Here is a 20,407-nt window from a genome sequence, read left to right as displayed (position 1 = left end):
TAATGATGAAAGTGAGCTTAAAGCAAAAATGTTAAATACATATTATTTTGTAAAAGATATATTGGGTCTGATGCATGATTGAGAGCCAAAGTCCTGGTACCATCATATTGGGTCTACATGCGGAGGCGGTTTTTGAAACCGAATACATGACCCAGTGTGGCTCACCCTACTGAAACTGGTTTTTAAAAACGGTTCCCATGTTGTTCATCATCTACCTCTCAATGAACCAGAATTAGACATTCAACTCTGATACCATGTGAAATTTTTATGCTAAAATAAAACTTGGAATACACAATGCACAAGGCAATTTTACGTGGCTAGACCCTAGGAGCCTAATCTATGAACAAAAAGAAAGAGGGAGAAATTTTCATTGAATCAAAGTAATTTATTGTAATAATTCCATGCCCATTAATAGGCAAACAAGAGAATCCAAATCCTTAAATAAAGGATTCATTTTTCTTGATTAATTCAATCAATTGTGATTTCCACTAAGAAACAAAATGAAGAGATTTTCTCTTAATTTTTGGAAATCAATACAAATCAATCTCTTGATGGATTTGTTATTGATTTACCAAAGTATTACATTAATTTAATTACGATTTTAAATGAAATTTTCAAAATATTTTTCTCTTGATACTTTGTTCCTCCGATTCATTGCATAGTATTCTCTAGATATATTTTCTTTATATTTATTTCATTTGCATGCAAGTGCCTCTCATGAACATCGTCATTTGTTTCTGAATATTTACTTTTGTATTTTTTACTTTCTTTTTCAAGGAGTTTTGTAGAAGCTTGGAATCTAGAAGGATTGATATTTTAGAGCCTTGAATCCAGAAAGGGAAGTGCTCGCCAGAGCCAAAATCTAGTTGTAGAAAATCTCCTAGGGAAAGCTAGTGAATGGTGTAATATTGTACTACACTTGGCCTAAACAAAGTTGAAATCATCTTTTTATTTTTCTAGTAGGAACTAGATAATGATTTTTTTTAGCAATAGTTCTTGCACAGTGACTATCACTAAGAAACATCAAAAACAAAAATTTGGGGTGTCCTTTGTGGTTGTGTGCATTTACTTTTGATTTTGTTTGTATATCTTTAATTGTACATTAAGCATTGAAATTTTAATTTTACACTAATTCACCCCTTTCTTGAGATGCCACTAAGCCAACAAATGGCAATAAATTCTATTTAAAAAAGTTTTGAGTTAAAATCTTCCATATTTTAGCTTAAATAGAATTCACTACTTCTCAAGACAAGATGTTTCTTCCTAAAGGGCAGTCACCCAATCGCCCGCCCATGTTCAATGAAATAAATTATGCTTATTGGAAGGTACGAATAGAATTCTTTCTCCAATTCATGAATAGGGGCCATTTTACATGTCCCACAAAAAGAACATTTTAATCCTCACAAGATAATTGATTTGGGGAAAGATATCAAAATATTTTGGTGAACTTACTAAGGAAGATAAGGAATAACTCGGAATCAACTCAAAATCCATCAAACTTCTCCTATGTACCTTAAGATCTAATGAATTCAAAAGGTTCTCCACTTGTAAAATAACCAAAGAAATATGAGAAAAATTGGAGGTAAACCATGAGGAGACCATTGAAGTTAATGATTCAATAAACAACCAATTAGTTGCCCAATATGATGAATTCAAGATGAAATTGATAGCTGAAATAAACTCTAGATTCACCCACAACCAATGAGTTGATCATTCTAAGTGAAGAAATTTTCCTCTGTAAGAAGAATGCTATGTTTACCGAGGATCTTCGTAAGTCATGGGACATGAAGCAGACAACTATTAGATAAAAACTGATTTTAGGATCATGAGTCCAAAAGAACTACTAGGAATCTTTTGACCAATGAAATGGAACTCAAAGACAAAGAGGAAGAACCAACAAGGAGATTGAACATTGCATTTAAAGCAAAATTTGAAACTAGTGATCCTAGTAGTACTAGTGAAGGGAGCTTTGGTCAAATGAGTTTCATAACTAGGCATTTTCAAAAAAACTTATAGAAAGAAAAAGAAACTTAGGAGAGGCCACAATAAGGGTGATAAAGAAAATTCTTTTAAAAGACAAATATTTGTTTCGAGTGTAGAAAGCCAGGTCATAGAAGACACAAATGCCCAAATTTCAAGGAGAACTCACCTTCAACAAGCAAGGATCTCAATGAGAAAAAGAATAAAGTCTTGATCTCAACTTGGTATGAATGATAAATGAATTAAGACATTCTAAAACGGGTGAGAAAGGTGTTACTCTTATGGCATAAGAAGATGATATTTCCACCACTTCAGAAGGGGTAAATAATTCAAATTATAAAGCATGAAGAAATACAATGATAGGAGTGATGACAAAAGATAGAAATAGCCAAATAGAAGGGTGAACTATCTACACTTAAAAAGTAAATGATGGTTGTATTGCAAATGCATTAAAGTAGCAAGAATTAGTTTGCAAATTGGCTTGTGATAGATTAGCATTTGGAGAATAAATGCATTGAGCTAGAAGAAAAACTCAAACATGTTGCATCTCATAAGAATATAACAAGGAGATTCTAAAAAGAGAAGTCACATACATGACCACACATACACGTTTTACATTAGATGTTATTATTGCAAATAATTAGGGCATTATGCACATACTTGCAAACTTAGAAATAGTTGAGAAACATGTGGACACCAAAAAATCATGGTAAACATTAAAATTATTTTGAAATCAAAGGGTACAAAAATTTGGATACCTAGGGATATCACATCTGCTAATGTTTTCCAAAGGAACCCAATTTGGTTGGAGCCATTCCTTTTGAAGGTATATCTCCAAGTCAAGGCACCAAAGTATGTATGGGTCTTAGATACTGGGTGCTCAAGGCAACATGACTAGCTATAAAAATAAAATTTTGAAACTTACCCAAAATTATGGAGGTCAAGTAAGTTTTAGAGATGATGAAAAAAGTATAATAAGAGGAATTAGAAAAAATATTACTCCCACCTTTTATGTTTTAGATGTTTATTATGTGGAAGGATTGATGCATGATTTGTTTAGTGTAAGTCATTTTTTTTACAGCGGAATGTTTTTTTTTAAAAAGTAAAAATTGTGCTAAAATTGAAGATGATGAAATTGTGTTAGAGGTATAAGTAAAAATATAGTATGTTATTAATATTTTATAACTACCCTAAACTAGTGCTAATTATTTGGGTGGTGATTAAGATTAATCTTGGTTATGGCATAAACGACTAGGATATGAAGGAATGAACAAATTAACAAGAAAGGTAGGTTCGCTAGAGGAAAACCTTGTGGTGTTTGTCAAATTGAAAAGCAACACAAAAACTCTTTCAAATCCAAAAATGTAGTCTACACGACAAGATGCAGTGGATGATGTTCGGGCCACTCAAACAGATATTCTTGCCACGCAAGAGCAAATGAAGTCTGGCCAAATCGAACTTATAGCTGAGTAGAGGATCGAGAACATGCTTGAGACTTTACTCAGCTGTCTCCTCTTCCATCCTTAGATCTCTCTAGTTCCTAGTTTGTTAAAATTTGAGGTAAAGTTTTAAATGTATTTTAGCCTTCAATATGGTTAGATATCATCGACCTTCATCATTTAGCCATATTCATAGATAAAAAAAAAATTCTCTCGGAGGCTCCAACGGTCTCCTGTAGATCTGAAAAAGGACACCCCTCCCCCCCCAACTAAGGGGTGTCCTCAGTTGCCCTCCCTCATCCGTTGCCACAGTTTCCACTTTAGTCCGAACTTGAAGGTACCAGAATCGCAGAAGTTCGCGACAAGCACGGACGAAGCAAGTCATCGCGTTCGAATCCGACTCCAAGGAACAGTCAGAGTCGCCAACCAGGACGATTCCGGTCAACAATCAACCCGGGGGCTGCTGCCGCCGTGGAAGGATCTCCCCAGTCCATCCGACGAAAGATACAGAAGAAAGTCAAAATCATTCGTGCTTCACTTAATCGTGTTGTCTTTGGCGGCTATTGACTTAGAAAAACCGGTTCCAAGAATGATCAACGGTCAGAAATTTCCTTAATATCCTCAACATTGAGCCTCCAATAGTAACTACTTTGGTAACATGAGCTTAGGTTATAATCATTCATTTGCTACTCTTGATGTTTGGATATATTTGGGTAAACTGTTAATTAGGTATTTCTATGGAATTAGAATGGTTATATGTTAGTTTGTTAGAAAAATGAAACCCGTGAAATTATGTACCTTTATACAAACTAATCAAGCATAATAGAAATGGATTAGGACATAGTTAGAAGATAATTCGAAAGTCTTTTCGTCCTACTACCATTAGAGTATATGTAGCCCGAAATTGGACTAATTGAGAAATCTTAGATATTTGGCTACTTTAGATGCCTTTTTGCATCCTTTAAAGTTAACTAGGATGACTGTGGTAGATCCAATAGAATGAGAAACTATGTAGAAAATATTATGGTCTCTACCTTTCTTAATAGCTAGTGTCATTTGCTTATAGTTTTGCCTATGCACTAGATACCTATCCCATCCTTGAGAATCACATCTAGTGGTTATAAGATGATTTCTTTTCAGTATTTAGGTACTTGGTACTCAACATTCAACCATATTCCCGTCTACAATGACATTTTGAGTGTCATTAAATTAAGGAAGAACCTGACTCACCTATCTCTATCGAAATACATTAAAATTGTACAATACTTTTCTTGAGAATCCATTCAAATTAGGGCAATCAAAATTGAATTCATTCCTACCAAAAAAAAAAATATGAGCGAACTTTTCCACAAGCCTATAGGAGTTGATCGATGCTCTAAGCTTGGAGGAGATTTAGGCATAAGCAACCTTTCTTAAACTAACTAGCTCACGATTAGTAATGATCAAGGATATCCCCATTCAAAATGAAATTAAAATATGAAAACTCAGGAGAAGCATAGGTTAGGCATTCTTCTTTTTCTCTACTTCTGGCTAACTTGAAAAAAAGAGGAGAAAAGATGTCGCTGAGATTAAAGGGGAGTTAGTATACTCCAAATAGGAATATAGTGAAATAATGACCCAAACATGCACAAATCTAAGGGAAGTTAATTTCCATTCAAGTATATATGTAAGGGGAACCCATATGTATGGAATTAAGTCTTTCTACTGCAATGCTACAAAATGTAAGACTTTATTTCATATGATTGATAAATTCTGGAACATGCATAGATATGTGATTCTTCAACAAAACATACAAGACAATTATATACCATTTCCAAAAATTATCAACATGTGTGTGAATATATATATATATATATATATATATATATATATATAGATAAACTTTAAGCTATGGATTATGTCATCACCAAAAAGAGTGAGATTCTTAGACCAATGGTAAAATCATATTGGTCTTCATTATTTTGATGGTAACAAAATGCGTAGCTTGAAAGTGTACTACTTACGGGGTTATTAATGTATTTTCAAAAACTCAAGACAAAAGGATGATTAATCAAATTGTCAAGTTAAAGCCCAAAACAAAAATATTTAAGATTTTTGTTGAGAAGAATAACTTACAAAAAATAGATGAAAAAATATTTGAAGACTAGAGGTTGAGTATCATTAGAAAATCTCAAGAACTCTAGCTAAGTAGCCAATTGAACTTTGATTTTTTAAGCACATCTATATGATGGAGCTTTAGGGCATAAATATTTTCAAAATCGTGTTTAGCCGATGCATATCAATGCTTAAAACTTACTAGAACATCTTAAAATATGCCAAAAAGGGACATAGAACATGATCGATCAATTGGGTAGGATCAATTAATCAATTGTGATTTTTTTGAAGGGTATGAAAACCTATTTTCTATGATCAATCAATAAGCCTAAGGAATACAAAAAATTATTGTCGTTACACACGATTGATCGATCATACCTTTCCGATGATTGATCAACACTTTTTGTTGCTTTGCGGTAATGGGCAAAAATGACTATTTTGGGTAGGAAACTTATAAATAGGTCTCAAACGAGTTAGGGACGAATTAATTGAGTTTATATTAGCATATCAAACCATTGAAAAATTATTTTGTATTTCAAATTTCTATTTTACCCTCTCTGAGAGAAAAATGCTGTATTTTCTCAAATCCCTCATCTTTTCTCAAAATTCCTAGCATACATAGTTCCATCAAGCTCCATACAATTTGTCTTACATGTTTAAAGATCCTAAAGCTTGGATCTCACTTGGAGAAAGGGCTATTTCTCTAATAAAAATTACGAATTTTATTTTTTCTTTTGTATTTTCAAACTTTCTTTGATAGAGGTTCTCCGGTACCTTAATGTTAGAAAAATTGTCATTCAAGAGCTTGTAATTTAAAAAGGGAGTGCCGACTAGAGCCTAAATCTAATTATGTAATTAAATTTCTAGGGGAGTAGTCAATTTGTGTAATTAAGGGTTACACATGGCTTAAAAAGGGCCTTCAATCTCTTTATATTTTCTTGCGAATGAAATGCTTAGTGGAATTTTCCTGAGCTATGGTTCTTGCACCTTCCAAACATGACAAAGGTGAATGAGACCCATTTACATGGAGAGTGGTATCAAGATCAGGTGACCATTGAGTTGATTTGGAACCTGGCATAAGAGTTTGGTCCAGTATTAATTAGGTCATTTCCACTTGGATTTGAATCCGGTCTTTACCTTGCGTTTTGGGCAAATTAAACTGGATCGATGAAACCGGATTAAAATTTCAGTAATTCGGTTAACGATACAGGGCGGGCGCTTTGTTGAATTCCACCTGAGGTGACTGGTTCCTTCATCCCTAATTGAGAATATGAAGTTCTGTAGTTTCCTTAACCATAACGGGGTTGATTCGTCGCTTGGTCAAGCTCGAACTTCGGCCGAATCGAAAGGTAACAATAAATACGGAGTGAAGGAAACTTAAGAAAAATATGAGGAAATTCTCTCTCTCGTCGGGTTCCTTTCTCGTCCCAATTTGCAGGCCGCGGCCGGAGGTCGCGTTTTCTGCCAGATATCGGAACTCGAGCGAGTCCTGCTGCCTTCGGAAACCTCCAACTTGTCTTCCATTAAATTAACTCAGAGAGAATATTTGCCTTTTTTCTTTTTCAAAGTGTTTTCGAGGTTATGATCCAATTCCCTTTTTATTTTAATTTTAATTTAGATTTAAAAAATTGAATTTTACTTTTTGTCTTTTATCATCATCATTTATGTATTTATTTATTTATTCTTATTTCTCGATTTCTCTAGTTTCCACGCTCTTCCACCTCCTTTCCTCTACGGTCGCGTAGCGAGGATCTTTTTCTTTATATTCAACTGTCCAAAAGGCCGCGTCCAACCCGCGTTCTGCCATTTCCTCGCGTACGTATATCAATCGAGTCATTTATCAACTTCCGACGAAGCCGATCTGTTGTTCTAACGAAACTTGTGCCTCTGCATCGGTTCTTCCGTTGGGCAACAGCCAATTTCTGTCTGAGGACGATCGAGATCTTTGATTTTGATCAGGTTTGAAGATAAGTCATCTGGGTATACTTGTGGGACTTTAGCGCTTCCGAGCGATACCAACCGATCCTGCGCTGTTTCCTCCCGGGAAGAGGGCATTCCCTGATTTTATCTTGTTTAAAATTTTCAAATTTTGCTGTGAAGACTTGATGAGATTTTGAGTGAGGACCCCTTCTAGGATGTCGAAGGTAATCGTCGGATTATGAAGTAATATGGCAGTGATTGCCAGATACGGAGATGACGTTTTACGTTGCTCGCGAAGGGTCCAAGGTTGGTACCGGTTTTTCTTTTCTTTTTTTTTTTTTTTTTTTTTGCTTTTCTTCCCCTTTTTTCTCCCTTTGTTTCTTCTTTCATCCTCCTAATCTATTTTTCGGCTTGCCTTCTGTCATAATTCCTTTATTCAGTTATCGTTGCTTTCCTTTTAACTGGATTTTCTGGTTTTGTTGAGAAGTTATGGAGAAGGGTTTGCATGGAAACGTTTGTAGAGTTGCAGCTATTAGCCGAAAAGTGGAAGCTTCTTCTTGCCGGACTAATTTTTCAGGTCTCTTTTTGTTCCCAATTGTTTTCAGAGATGATCAATGCTGTTTTTTTTTTTTTTTTTTTTTGAAGTAATATTTTAATGCACAATCCATGTCAATTCACTAGGTTTGTGATGATTTTTTATTTTTTTTAAGATATTTAATCAATATGAGAAGAACAATCAACAAGGGCTCTTTTTGCTCTTCCTTTAGAATTGCAAATTGGAGTACCTGACTTTTTCCTCTTCTCCTGAACCTTAGAAGAACGACACGGTTCTTACAATTGAACTTGAAATGCCTGTCATATGCTGGCTTTGATCCCCCTTGTACTGTTCAATTATTTTGGATATGTAAAATAAACAAAAAATGAGTGCTTGGTGGTTTTAAATAATTAATTTAAAAGAAGATGTTTTTTCACAAAAAAAAGAGCCTTTTAAAAAACGTTGAGACAATTAATGTCCTGAGTATGCGGATTTTATGGGTTTGCCCATTTCCTGGTGACATTTCTGAAGCTCTGACCATGCTTGGAGGTCGACAGATTTTTATACCTGACAACAAGCTGAAACGTATTGTGGCTTCTGTTCTCTGGTCTATTAGTGTTGATGGATCTTGGCTTTTTCTGCTTAACTCTTGTTTCCCTTTGCTAGATGTTAAAGCAACAAAATGTCTTTCCTTTTGATTGAAAAATTTTAAGGTAAAAAATTCTGGAGACTGACAATAAATTTTTATCTACACCAGTATATTCATGGGTTAGCTGCTCGAGGAGTTCATTATATACACCGCCCAGGACCAACACTTCAGGATCTTGGGTTCTTTCTCCTTCCGGTGAGTGATATTCTTTACATTCTCTTAATCTCTTGCTGGCGTGCTCTTATACTTGGGCTATGTGCCTTCCTATGAAAAGTTAATGACTATATAGTTTTCTATGTACGTGCATTTGCACAAATACAAACTTTCAAGGTGAGCACTGTGTATATGCTTCATTATCATAGCCATAGCCTTGATAGTTATAACTGCTTCTCCGGTCTCAAGGACAGCTTCTCACTTCACCAATTGAAAAACTGGCTTACTGCTGTCTCAGTCATTTTCTTGGTTTATGGATGTAGAGCTGTGATAACGATTCTTAGTATCTGATGAGTGTCCGTATCATGATGGACACATTTCCCGAAACAACATTACAATTGATTTCAGTGCCATTATGTAATATGGCACTTTATGTAGCAACTTTTCATTCATTTCAGTAAAAGCAACTTCAGCAAAATAAGAATATAGTATATTATTTTTAATTTTTTCTACTTTATTCTATTATTTAGTGAGTCTTATTTCTCATCATGTTAAAAAAAATATTTTAGCTTAAATATCGCAAATAATGGGAGAAATGAACTAAACTTTTCTTTTAATTTCACTCTATTTTTCATTATTTCAAAGTAGAAAGAACTTATCTCATTCAATTATTTGAAGTCTTCAAAACAAATTTCATGTGTTGATTAGGTGTATTTGAAGAGTTGACCTTATATTCTTTGATGTTACTGTGCATAGGAGCTTGGACAAGAGAGAGCTTATATCAGTGAGACCCTTTTTGCTTTCCTGTTTGTCTCCTTTGTATTGGTAAGTGTCTTTCTCAAATTACCATGCCTCTCTCTGGATGGTCTAGATTTTTCTTGTAACTATGTTTCTCTTCTGATGTTACGGGTGATTCAGTGGTCCTATAATAGTTATAGCTTAACAAACTTGCATGATGCATTAAATTCAAAGCACACCAATAACCTTGAGCAAGGCTTCTGTTTTTTGTTCATTTCCTTTCTTCTTTATATAGGGCTTTCTTGAACCTTTAGTGTCAAGTTTGATCCAATTTTAAATGAGAAGAAAGCTTGAATATGTACTTTCATGCATCATATATTTTTGTTGTCTGGCTTGTTAAAGCTGCCTGTTTGGTTAATTGCAAATTAGCAGTGCTGTCTTTTTTTTTTTTTTTCTTGAAAATGATGACAGAGAGATTTTGTTAAAGAAAAGCTCCTTGAAGGAAAATGAGTACGTTTGGCCAAAGACAGCTACAATTGCAATAAAAAGCAACAATAATTGGAAATACTATTCCAGAGGCAAGGTTGACCCCAAAACTATAGGGAAGCCCTGCATCTTGTTATAGAATTGGCTAGACAGTTGACAGTTCTCAGTTACAAGCCCAAGAAACTATCCATCATCAGCGAGTGTCAGCAATCTCATCGAAGATATGCATGAATGGCCCCAATGGAGATCTCTTCCCTGAAACCCATCTGTTGCTTATTGCTGAATCCCCCTCAGCGATGGGAGTCACAGAGAAGTGACTGATATGAATCCAAACCCTTTGGAGAAGGGGCCGTTTCCATCTCTTGAGAATTGGATTGACTGAAAGATGTAGAGAACAAGATGGACATACCCTCAGATTCCCAGATTATTCCACCCTTGTTTGCTGGATTAGATTACCCATAGAACCCCCATCATTGCTTCAGTTAACCATTCATGGGAGGGGACAATCGGTAAGGTCTGTAATGTTAGGATAATTCGTACTACTAGCCCTTCTCAAATAGGGCTAATCAGATGGATAAGCTCCTGGAATCTGCTTGTTGAAAAAGATAATGTGGATTACCTTCCCCTGATTAAATGGATCTGCTATCAAAGATCCTTGTATTTGATAACTTTTTGTTATGGTTTTTTTTATTAAAGATTAAGTTGTCAAAACGATCATCCCTTTATTATGAAGCTATTATCATACAATCTGAGCAAAATTGTTGTTACTGATCTCTTTCATAAGATATTTTATCAATCTCAATCTTGCCAGACAGGCTATGGATATATGGGGAAAAAAAGCAACTGTCAGAAGCAAACTTCTACTTTGGTTTTTTTGGAACAAAATCAAATATGCTCCTACTTAATTGTAGCTCATCATCAGGGTCTTCAATGTTTGTGAAGCTTATTGATTCCCTTTCAGTATGTTTATTTGTAAATAATGGTGGGATTTTAGTTGTGGATGGGGGGATGAGGAGGCATTGTGGGTGGGAGGATGAAGAGTCTGTGGAAGTTGGATGTGATTGTTACTCTACCTTATGCTGATGTAAAAAACTAGTCTTGTTTTTTGTGATGGCTATTTACTTCCTTTTCTTGTTTATTGTTATATGCCCTGGTAGCTAATTTAGCAGAATGTTTTGAAATGTTTTTACTATAAATATTTCGCATTCGTCAGTGTTATTTAGGTTCTATGTTTTGCATATATATTCTAGTTGTGTAGTTGCACTTGTATTTGTAAAATTGTTGCCTTCTTTCTACTTATTCTATTTTTCTGTTGCAGTGGACGTTCCATCCATTCATTCTCCAAAGCAAGAAATTCTACACTGTTCTTCTCTGGCGCAGGGTTTTAGCTTTCCTAGTTGTAAGTGTATATATAATTTATAGTAAAAAACTATATATAGAATTTGAAAGACCTATTTCTGCTATTCTTAGGATGTTTTATGCCACTTACATTTGTTTCTGCGCTGTCGATGCGACTGCTTGTAAAGTCCAAGCTGCATTTGATGAGGAAAGAGATGCTAAAAAATCTATGACACATTGCTGTGGTGACTGACTCAGTGCATTGACAAGAGTACCCTGCATAAAAAAGCACTAACACCTTGCATATGCATGTGGGGTCATCCTGTTATTTCATTAGTTTGTAAATATGGCCTAGCATTAGTTTATCTGGATACGATGGAATTAAAAACATATAATTTAGAACAAGTGTGACTTCTGTCAGTTAAAAGACAGTGTGAATTCTGAGGCTAATGATTTTGTTTCTTGCAGGCTTCCCAGACCCTCCGTATTATCACATTTTATTCTACACAGCTTCCAGGTCCTAACTATCACTGCCGTGAGGTAACATCCTTATCAAACATGATTGTTTTCAGTGTTCTTGCATATCTTTTTTTTTTTTTCTATGAAATGTGAGTGCTCAAGAGGAAATATTGTAACTTAAAGTCAAGTGTTTTTATTCAAATAAGTAGAATTAAGTGAGGCAACATAGTTGAGAGGTCATTAGAACTCGTAACAATTTGAATCTAGTGCAAGTTTATTGAAAAAATGCTTTCTTTCAGGGATCTAAACTTGCAAGATTGCCTCGTCCAGACAGTGTAGTTGAAGTTCTTCTCATTAATTGTAAGGGACAGCTTTGTTGCTTTTTAGCTGTGATGTTATGTTGATTAAAAAATATTAACTTATAATGTTCATTTCTCTCGTCTCAAGTGCAGTTCCCCATGGTGTAATATATGGTTGTGGTGATTTGATTTTTTCATCTCACATGATCTTTACCCTTGTTTTTGTTCTCACCTATCAGAAGTATGGCACTAAAAGGTACTACAATCTATCTGATTCTATCAACATTTAATTCTGTCTAATAGAAAGTAGGAACTGTCTATCTGATTTTGTCAGTATGTTATACTTTTAACTTAAATGTAGAAAGAATCACCTCATATAGAATTCAGTTGTCCTATTTTTAGGGATGGTTTTCTTGATGAAACTGTTCCAGAACTGTATAGATTGCTTTATGGAATTGCTTCCTCGTAGCTGTATTTCAACCATGCCCTTTCGACATGGCTTACAGGTGTATCAAGCAAATTGCGTGGTTAATTGCTGTGGCTCTCAGCTTCTTGATCGTTGCTTCACGCAAGCATTACACAGTCGATGTTGTTGTGGCATGGTAAAATATCTCTTTTTTTCTGGTCGTTTTTAGGTTATCTAAATAGTTATGGTTTTTTGGTTTAAACTAATGCGGATGTGGACTTTTATCAGGTACACAGTGAATCTGGTGGTGTTTTTTGTGGACAAAAAACTTCCAGGTTTGTTCTGGTCTCTTGCTCCCCTTGTTGTGCTTGTATGTGTATGTTTGTCTCTTGTCCTGTAATGACAATGTGGTGTTTCTCATTGCAGAACTGCCTGACCGGAGCAGTGGAGTCCCATCTCCTATGCTCCCCTTGAGCACCAAAGACAGAGATAGCAAATCTAAAGAGGAGAACCACAAACTCATGAATGGAAATTCTTTGGATTCCGCAGATTGGGTATGGCTCGTCTGTTCCTCTTCAATTGACCTCACCTCATATTCTTTTCTCAACCCTAATATCATCTAGTTATTTACACTATCAAAACTTGATTCAGAGACAAAGAACACAAGTCAATGGGAAGCTTCTTGAGGATGTTAATGCCGTTAATGCCGATGGTCCCATGAACAGCACATGATGCAAGCGTGGTGCAGAATGGGCTCCTTGTGTATGTATCAGTAGGAGGCAGAAATGGAACTTACTGGGGTTGATTTGTTTCATTACCGTCTTACTTCCTCCTTAATTCATGGCTTCTCTGACCTGCATTGTAACATGGGGAGCTAATATTGCATTCATCATCTGTGCTCCCTCACATGGAAAAATATGTATGAACAGGTACTAAATTCATGTATGCCCTCCCTTTTCGGCGCTTCCCAATCGCGTTATCTGATTTAAAATGCAGAAGAGGGTCTTGTTATTAAATGCGAAAAGAGGGGCACGAGACCCTGTTAATTACTGTTTTCTCTGCGTGTGAAAGAGGGAGATGCAGAGAGAGCACGGGAATCATCGTCTTACACAGTACAAAGAGACAAATGAGTGGAAGCCGTCGTTCTGGGATAAGATTATTAACTTCCAAAATCAGCTAATCTCGTATATCAAAAGCTAGCAGTTGCGATGAACGCAGGTGAGAGAAACGCTGGGTAAGGGTGAGACAGACGGGACTTCGATTGTGAGTGATGAACAAGGTTTAACCTGTCTTCCACATTTCATTTGTTTTGCTTGGCGCTCTTCGTTTCGCTTTTTCATGTTCATCGTCGACATCACTGAAGATTTGGGTAAATGAATGCGAAGCAGTGGAGGCGTCATGATTATGGGAGGAGGCGAAGATCAAATAAGCTGTACGCCGTCGCCCATCGTTTTTTTTAACCTAGTATCGATACGACATGACTAGCTCTTCGATTTTACGAGTCATTTATAAGGAGGCTTCCTGTTCACAGCCAAAAGACAAACTCCTCTCCTCCATTCACGTCTCCATCCTTCCCTGATCCGAAAGGAATTTCTTCTTTACGGTAGGAACTCGTTAAGACTAGTTAGTGCCGATTTAGCGCTACAAGAAACATAAAAATAACAGCAATCTTTCCTTTATGCTGCCGTAATGCGGCTGCACACAGAGGGATACGAAGCTCATTATTTTGTCTCCGGGTGGGCAGCCTCACGGTTCTTCTTTTCGTATCAGTGCTTGCTTTGGACAGTAACAGAAAAAGCTGCGTCGAGCGTTACGTAGAATGGAGGAAGAAGTGCCTGCGTCGACCTCCCGGCCGTTGTGGAGGGAGAATGGAGGAAGAAAGAGAGGGAGGGAGAGAAAGGAAAACGAGTAATGAATTTCTGGGAAGGCAATCGGGCACATGGGACTCACGTGAAGCGGGTATGTGAGAGTACTCAACGGGAATCTGAAGTGGGGCCGCGAGTGAAAAGAATAGCTCACTCCCGCGAGTGCTGATTCATTTTGTCTCAAAAACAGGTAGAAGAAGAAGAAGAGCGGGGGAGGGAGAAACATAAGATGAGGCGTTAAGCAAAGAAGAGGAGTTAAGCGAAGAAGAAGCAAAGAAGGGGATGGGCGAAGGGGCGAGGGAAAACAGAATGGTAAAGGAAGGTCAAATGATGAGGGTAGTGAGATGCAGAAAAGCAGACAGCTGAATCAGGAAAGGGGAAAGGCCCTTTTGCAACTCATACAAAGCCACCCAAAAACGTTTCCTATAGAGAAAACCAGAAGGAAAAGGAAGAAATTGGATTTTTTTGTTACCTTGGATCCACAAATCTTCCTCGCTGCTGCTACTATATCCGAAACCTCTCTCCTTTGGTCTTTCTCCCTCCCCTCTTTCTCTTCGTGACCGGTGCTTTTAATGACTCTACTCTTTTAGGATAGAAAAACAGTCTTCCTCTTTCTTCTGCTTCTGCTTCTGCTTCTCTCACCTCGATCGGTCCTTGTCTCAGACAATGGGAGCCAGTTGCTCCAAATTCAGCCTCTGCTGGTGGCATCCTCGTCTCAAATCCACAGTCCTTGAGTCGGCTGATCTCGGTAAGTCCCATTCAGTGACTCGGTTCGACGGATCGACGTACATTCTCCTGCATTTCCTTAATTGCTTGTCTCCTTTTATCTTTGGCGGGTGTTGCAGAGAATGGAGGGACGAATGACCGCGACTCCGTCCCTGGTTTCACCGAGTTCAGTTTAGACCAGCTTCGAGTTGCCACTTCCAACTTCGCCGTCGAGAGTATTGTTTCCGAACATGGCGAAAAGGCGCCCAATGTCGTGTACAAAGGAATTCTCGAAAATGATCGAAAGATTGCTGTTAAGCGATTCAACAAGTCCGCCTGGCCTGATTCCCGACAGTTCCTTGTTCGTTTCTACAGTCGGCAGCTCTTAGCTTCTAATTCTGTTTCGTGCGTTTTTGGGCATTTAGTTTGTATAGTGATATGCATTTTTCTACTGCGTAGGATGAAGCCAGGTCGGTGGGTCTGTTACGCAATGAGCGATTGGCAAATCTTATCGGTTGCTGCTGCGAAGGTGACGATAGATTATTAGTTGCCGAGTTCATGCCAAATGAAACCCTAGCAAAGCATCTATTCCACTGTAAGTTCTGTCTAATAATAATGCATTTGTTTGTCATTGTGTATAATTTCTAGTAATTTGAACAACAAACGATATGAGGTGGATTATCTACTTCATTTTTTGCAACTGTCATCGGCCTGCGTATTTTAAATACACAGCGCGAATTGACCTCAGTCAACTGTCCTAAACCATAATTCTGTAACTGAAAAAAAGCTGCTTCGATATGTTATTTCATGTTGGTTTTACTAATAAATCTACTCTACCGAAAATGAAATTACATCTACTGCTCTAACAATTGAGGATTATCATCTAGCTGGTGTGTTATATATATATATATATATATTCTTTTGACAAAGTTAATTTTTTTATTTTTAATTTTAATGTGATTCTCCTTATTCAGGGGAGTCGCAGCCTATGAAGTGGGCAATGAGGTTAAGAGTTGCTTTGTATTTGGCACAAGCTTTGGAATACTGCAGCAGCAGAGGGCGAGCTTTATATCATGATCTAAATGCTTACAGAGTACTTTTTGACCAGGTTGTTCTTGACTGTAGTTTGTCAATTCCTTTTCCTTTTTATGTTCTAGGCCTAATTGTATATCAGTGCTCTACAGGATGGCAATCCGAGGCTTTCATGCTTTGGTCTCATGAAAAATAGTAGAGATGGAAAAAGTTATAGTACAAACTTGGCTTTTACCCCTCCTGAGTACTTACGTACAGGTAATAATTGGGGCTGAAAAAGTTATAGTAGCTATTTCAAACACATTTATTTAAAAAAAATGTTGTATGAACATTTACTCTGATTCTGGATATGGGTCATTGGTATGTCATGCAGTATCCATGAAGAACTGGCAATTATTTTACGACTTAAAATTAGTTATTAAAAGCTGTTGCAGATGGGAGTAGCCTGTGCAACAACTTTCATCTTTCAAGGGACCTGAATGAAGTTTCTTGAAGTGTTTAGTGTAATCCTTTCATAGTCACCAACATAAAATAGAAAAGGAAAAGTAGTTTCTTCTCATATCTGTTTTTCAGTTTCTGGCTGCTTTCCTGCACTTATATATTATCGTTTTTAGAGTTTAAAATTATGTGCCTAACAGTCACTCAAACTTGTCTTTTGCTTGGCAAATATTGTGCAGGACTTAGTAATAGGTGGTCTTTCTTATTCTAACCTTTTCAGGTTTAGTTGTTCGTAATTTCAATTGTTGTTTGATCAACAAATATGACAATCTGAACACATAATGAACTATGTTTTCCCTTCTAGTCTTTCAATATTACCAATTTTTATTCATGATCGTTACCATTCAAATGGGTGACATTAATACAGTCCTCATCATCATGTCCTTTCAATATTGTTATATGTACTGTTAATATCAACTAATGCTAACTCTTATATCCTTGTTCCTGGTTTGCAGGGAGAGTCACAGCAGAAAGTGTTGTCTATAGCTTTGGTACTCTATTGCTAGACCTTCTAAGTGGCAAGCATATCCCCCCAAGTCATGTAAGTTCTCATATTGTACATTTTGAGTCTTGATAGGATAGAAAATGTAGATTTGAACATTGTGCTGCTGCAGTAACAGAAGCTCATTGTTCATTAAAGATATAAGTACTTAATAAGAAAACAGTTACGTCCTTGCTTTATCTTGTATATTGAAATTAGATTTTCCATCATTGGTTTGGAAGAAAGAACAGTAAGGCTAAGTATACTTCAGAAAATGATGAAAAATGGAAACAAAAGGAATTAAGTAGGATAACTTGAGCTTTTTGCTTTATTGTCACATTAGGGGGTTTCTTTGTGTGGCATCTTGGATTCAAGTATGATGGCTGTATAGGCTTATTGAAAGTAAGCATTATCAATTTTCCAAAAAATACAATAGTAAGCAGGTAATCTGCCACTTATTTAATCTGAACTGGTTAGTGAACCCCTGAGAGCTTATTTAACTTCTTCCACCAAAGGATGTCCGAGTTTTCTGTCAACCATGACATAACAAAAACAATAATAAGATTTCATATCTGAAGCACTCTTTGCTCATAATTAATGAGGTAAAATATGGCCTTGGATATTTGAGTTCTGAAATTTGAAGCACTCCAATAAACTCAAGTTTGATTGGCGTTTTCTGAAATCAATCACAAGCAACTCCATAACCAATCTGGGGAGGGCTGACTGAATAGTGGTGCGTGAAGGAACTGTTTAACAGCGCACAGAGCTTCTTCTTTCTTGCTGGAGAGAGCCAGTAAAGTGCAGGTTCGGTCAACTGCTCCAAGGTGGTTGATCAGAGTGGCCAGGGCCTCATGTCTTGTACTATTTTGACCGTTCAAGTGGGTTAATTAGATAAAATAACAGAAAGTATTGTCTAGATAGACTGTTGAAACTTTTCTAGGTTGGATTTGTCTTTTCTTCAATGCTGATCCACTTTGCTGCAACATAAGGCTAAGTAAACAAGATGCAGTTGTTCATTCCCTTCTTTCTATACAAACTGTTTCTTTTCGTAAGAATAAATTTCATATTGCAGCTAGGGAACTTCTGTTTTCCTGAAAAAGAAGTTTTTGATTTTGTCCACTTGTTGCAGGCTCTCGATCACATCCGAGGGAAAAACTTTTTGATGTTGATGGATTCTTGTCTGGAGGGTCATTTCTCGAACGACGATGGAACTGAATTGGTGCGCTTAGCTTCTCGGTGTTTGCAATATGAACCTAGGGAGAGGCCAAATGCAAAGTCACTAGTAGCTTCCCTTACATCTCTTCAGAAAGAAACAGAGGTAAATCCTACTGCTAGAGGAATGGAGGGTTACATTTTCTTGTTCTTTTCTTTGACAAAGAAGATTCGTCCAATAAATTTAGTTCTTCTTGAATTCTTCTATAACCAGGAGCCTTTTGCAGGTGCCTTCCTACACACTAATGGGTTTTCCACATGGGACTATCTCCTCTAATGAGCCATTCTCTCTCACGCCATTTGGTGAAGCTTGCTCCAGAATGGATCTCACAGCAATACATGAAATATTGGAAAAAGTAGGCTACAAAGATGACGAGGGGATTGCCAATGAGGTAACAACTTTATTAGCTTAACTAAATGTTCTTTTTTCATTTCTCTTGTGTGTAATTAACCATTTCTAAGGCACGAGAACAAAGACTAAATACATGTATTTTACATTTCTAGGCAATTAGTGTATTAGTCGAGAGCTAACAAATATAAGATGAGAAGAAACGGGTTTGGTTTTGAAATGAAGAAGTATAAGTTGATTTTTGGATGTTTGTAGTACACTTTTCCATTTTCGAAGAGAGGAAAAATAGATTACACTTTTCTATAATATTATTCATTCAATTATGAAGGGAGGAAAAATAGAAAAGGAAACCTAGGCAGTGACTCTAAGAGGGTTTTCCAAGATTTTATTGGTTTGGTCTTATCAAAAGCTGCATGATCAACTTTAATACCTTTTTACCTTGTCACTTGGTTGAAATATGGTGCAAGGAATGGCCCTTCCCCTAAGTGACCACCATTTCCACCTTGGCATTCAATGAAACATATTTGCATCATTATTGTTATTATTTTAGAACATTGAACATAGCTATGTTATTCGAATGAAATTTCATTTGTCTTCTGCAGCTCTCCTTTCAAATGTGGACAAGTCAAATGCAAGAGACCTTAAATTCTAAGAAACAAGGAGATGCAGCGTTCCGAGTAAAAGACTTTGGTACTGCCATTGATTGTTATACACAGGTTTGTCTAAGAGAATCAAAGTTATAACTCATTTGCGATTATATCGTAAGTGGTTATTAGACTTGCCATGAGTGCTACTTCACCTTGTTTAACTTTGGTATCTTCTGCAGTTCATTGATGGGGGAACAATGGTCTCCCCAACTGTTTTTGCTCGGCGCTGCTTATCTTACCTCATGAACGACATGCCTCAAGAAGCATTGGGCGATGCAATGCAGTCCCAGGTGGTGTCCCCAGAATGGGCTACTGCATTCTACCTTCAGGCTGCTGCTCTTTTTAGCCTTGGAATGGACAACGATGCCCAAGAGACTCTCAAGGATGGCAGTGCTTTGGAAGCCAAAAAGAATTGCAGAAACTAGAACTTGTATAGGTTCTTTTCTCAATACAAATTTGCACAATGTATCTATCTCCTCTTTTGTTTTTCCTTTCAGTTTTCTCCCGTTTAGCATTGATTTATCGCAAGAATAGTTTTTTTTTTTTTATGTTTTTGCCTGCTATCTTTTGCCTGCTATTAGTATGTTTACTTTGGTCATAAGAAGATCCAAAAGTTTGTGTTTTGTTTTTTTGTGGACAAAAACGTACTAACAAGTTCAATTAATTTTTCTTTGAAAATTTTAAAAAATTTCATGTAATTTCTTTGTAAGGCATTAATAGGATTTTATCTAAAGGTTTCTTGGAAATGTATATCTTAGGAAAAACATTTTTAGTTTTTCCTGGGATATAAACTTCCGACCAGGGGCACTAATGTGGTCTTAAAAATTACATGGAAATTTATATCCTAGGAAAAACTAGAAATATTTTTCTTAGGATATATATTTCCAAGAAGCCTTCCGATAAAATCCAATTAGTGCATTACTAGGAAATTACATGAAAGTTTTTAGAAATTTCCAAGGAAAATTAAACGGACCTTTTACTGCCTTTTCTATAGAAAGTAATAACCAATCTCATACATTACCATAATTATCCGATAATTTTTAGCAAAATAAAATGTCAAATACAAAATTGCATTGTGTCGAAAGTATTACAACAACAACTATCAAATACTTATTCAATAAA

The 20,407-nt window shown here is 36.4% G+C and overlaps 2 protein-coding genes across 3 annotated transcripts; both read left to right on the top strand.

The window, feature by feature from the left end:
* Positions 1-6,940: 6,940 nt before the first annotated feature.
* Positions 6,941-13,519, top strand: LOC137933993 (phosphatidylinositol:ceramide inositolphosphotransferase-like). 2 transcript variants are annotated; one of them, XM_068778160.1, is made up of 13 exons: positions 6,941-7,091; positions 7,218-7,739; positions 7,921-8,010; positions 8,726-8,812; positions 9,527-9,595; positions 11,313-11,393; positions 11,801-11,872; positions 12,091-12,151; positions 12,244-12,346; positions 12,597-12,692; positions 12,785-12,831; positions 12,923-13,050; positions 13,148-13,519. In XM_068778160.1, the coding sequence occupies exons 2-13, from the start codon at positions 7,707-7,709 to the stop codon at positions 13,226-13,228; spliced, it is 948 nt and encodes a 315-aa protein (XP_068634261.1). In that variant the 5' UTR covers positions 6,941-7,091; positions 7,218-7,706; the 3' UTR covers positions 13,229-13,519. The 2 variants fall into 2 exon arrangements, with proteins under 2 accessions (XP_068634261.1, XP_068634262.1); XM_068778161.1 differs by lacking the exon at positions 6,941-7,091 and having other exon boundaries at positions 7,149-7,739.
* Positions 13,520-14,311: 792 nt separating this feature from the next.
* Positions 14,312-19,907, top strand: LOC137967087 (serine/threonine-protein kinase BSK5-like). The gene is made up of 10 exons (XM_068813513.1): positions 14,312-15,109; positions 15,207-15,427; positions 15,526-15,661; positions 16,041-16,174; positions 16,251-16,356; positions 17,052-17,137; positions 18,207-18,395; positions 18,517-18,681; positions 19,241-19,354; positions 19,465-19,907. Exons 1-10 carry the CDS (start codon positions 15,028-15,030, stop codon positions 19,708-19,710), a joined length of 1,479 nt encoding a protein of 492 aa, XP_068669614.1. The 5' UTR covers positions 14,312-15,027; the 3' UTR covers positions 19,711-19,907.
* Positions 19,908-20,407: the final 500 nt, after the last annotated feature.

This window comes from Aristolochia californica, unplaced genomic scaffold (assembly GCF_029961685.1).
Source record: "Aristolochia californica isolate CCGP_79_NKW_82.1479 unplaced genomic scaffold, dmAriCali1.0.hap1 SCAF_6, whole genome shotgun sequence".
Lineage (NCBI taxonomy): Eukaryota > Viridiplantae > Streptophyta > Magnoliopsida > Piperales > Aristolochiaceae > Aristolochia > Aristolochia californica.
Note: the sequence above shows the minus strand (reverse complement) of the source record. Positions and strands in the feature narration are given on the sequence as shown.

Coding starts and splice junctions, on each gene's coding strand:
- LOC137967087 (XM_068813513.1), top strand. CDS start 15,028: ATGGGAGCCAGTTGCTCCAAATTCAGCCTCTGCTGGTGGCATCCTCGT. Junction 17,138..18,206: donor AGCATATCCCCCCAAGTCAT/GTAAGTTCTCAT, acceptor CACTTGTTGCAG/GCTCTCGATCACATCCGAGG. Junction 18,682..19,240: donor ACGAGGGGATTGCCAATGAG/GTAACAACTTTA, acceptor TGTCTTCTGCAG/CTCTCCTTTCAAATGTGGAC.
- LOC137933993 (XM_068778160.1), top strand. CDS start 7,707: ATGACGTTTTACGTTGCTCGCGAAGGGTCCAAG. Junction 9,596..11,312: donor TGTTTGTCTCCTTTGTATTG/GTAAGTGTCTTT, acceptor TTTCTGTTGCAG/TGGACGTTCCATCCATTCAT. Junction 11,394..11,800: donor GGGTTTTAGCTTTCCTAGTT/GTAAGTGTATAT, acceptor TGTTTCTTGCAG/GCTTCCCAGACCCTCCGTAT.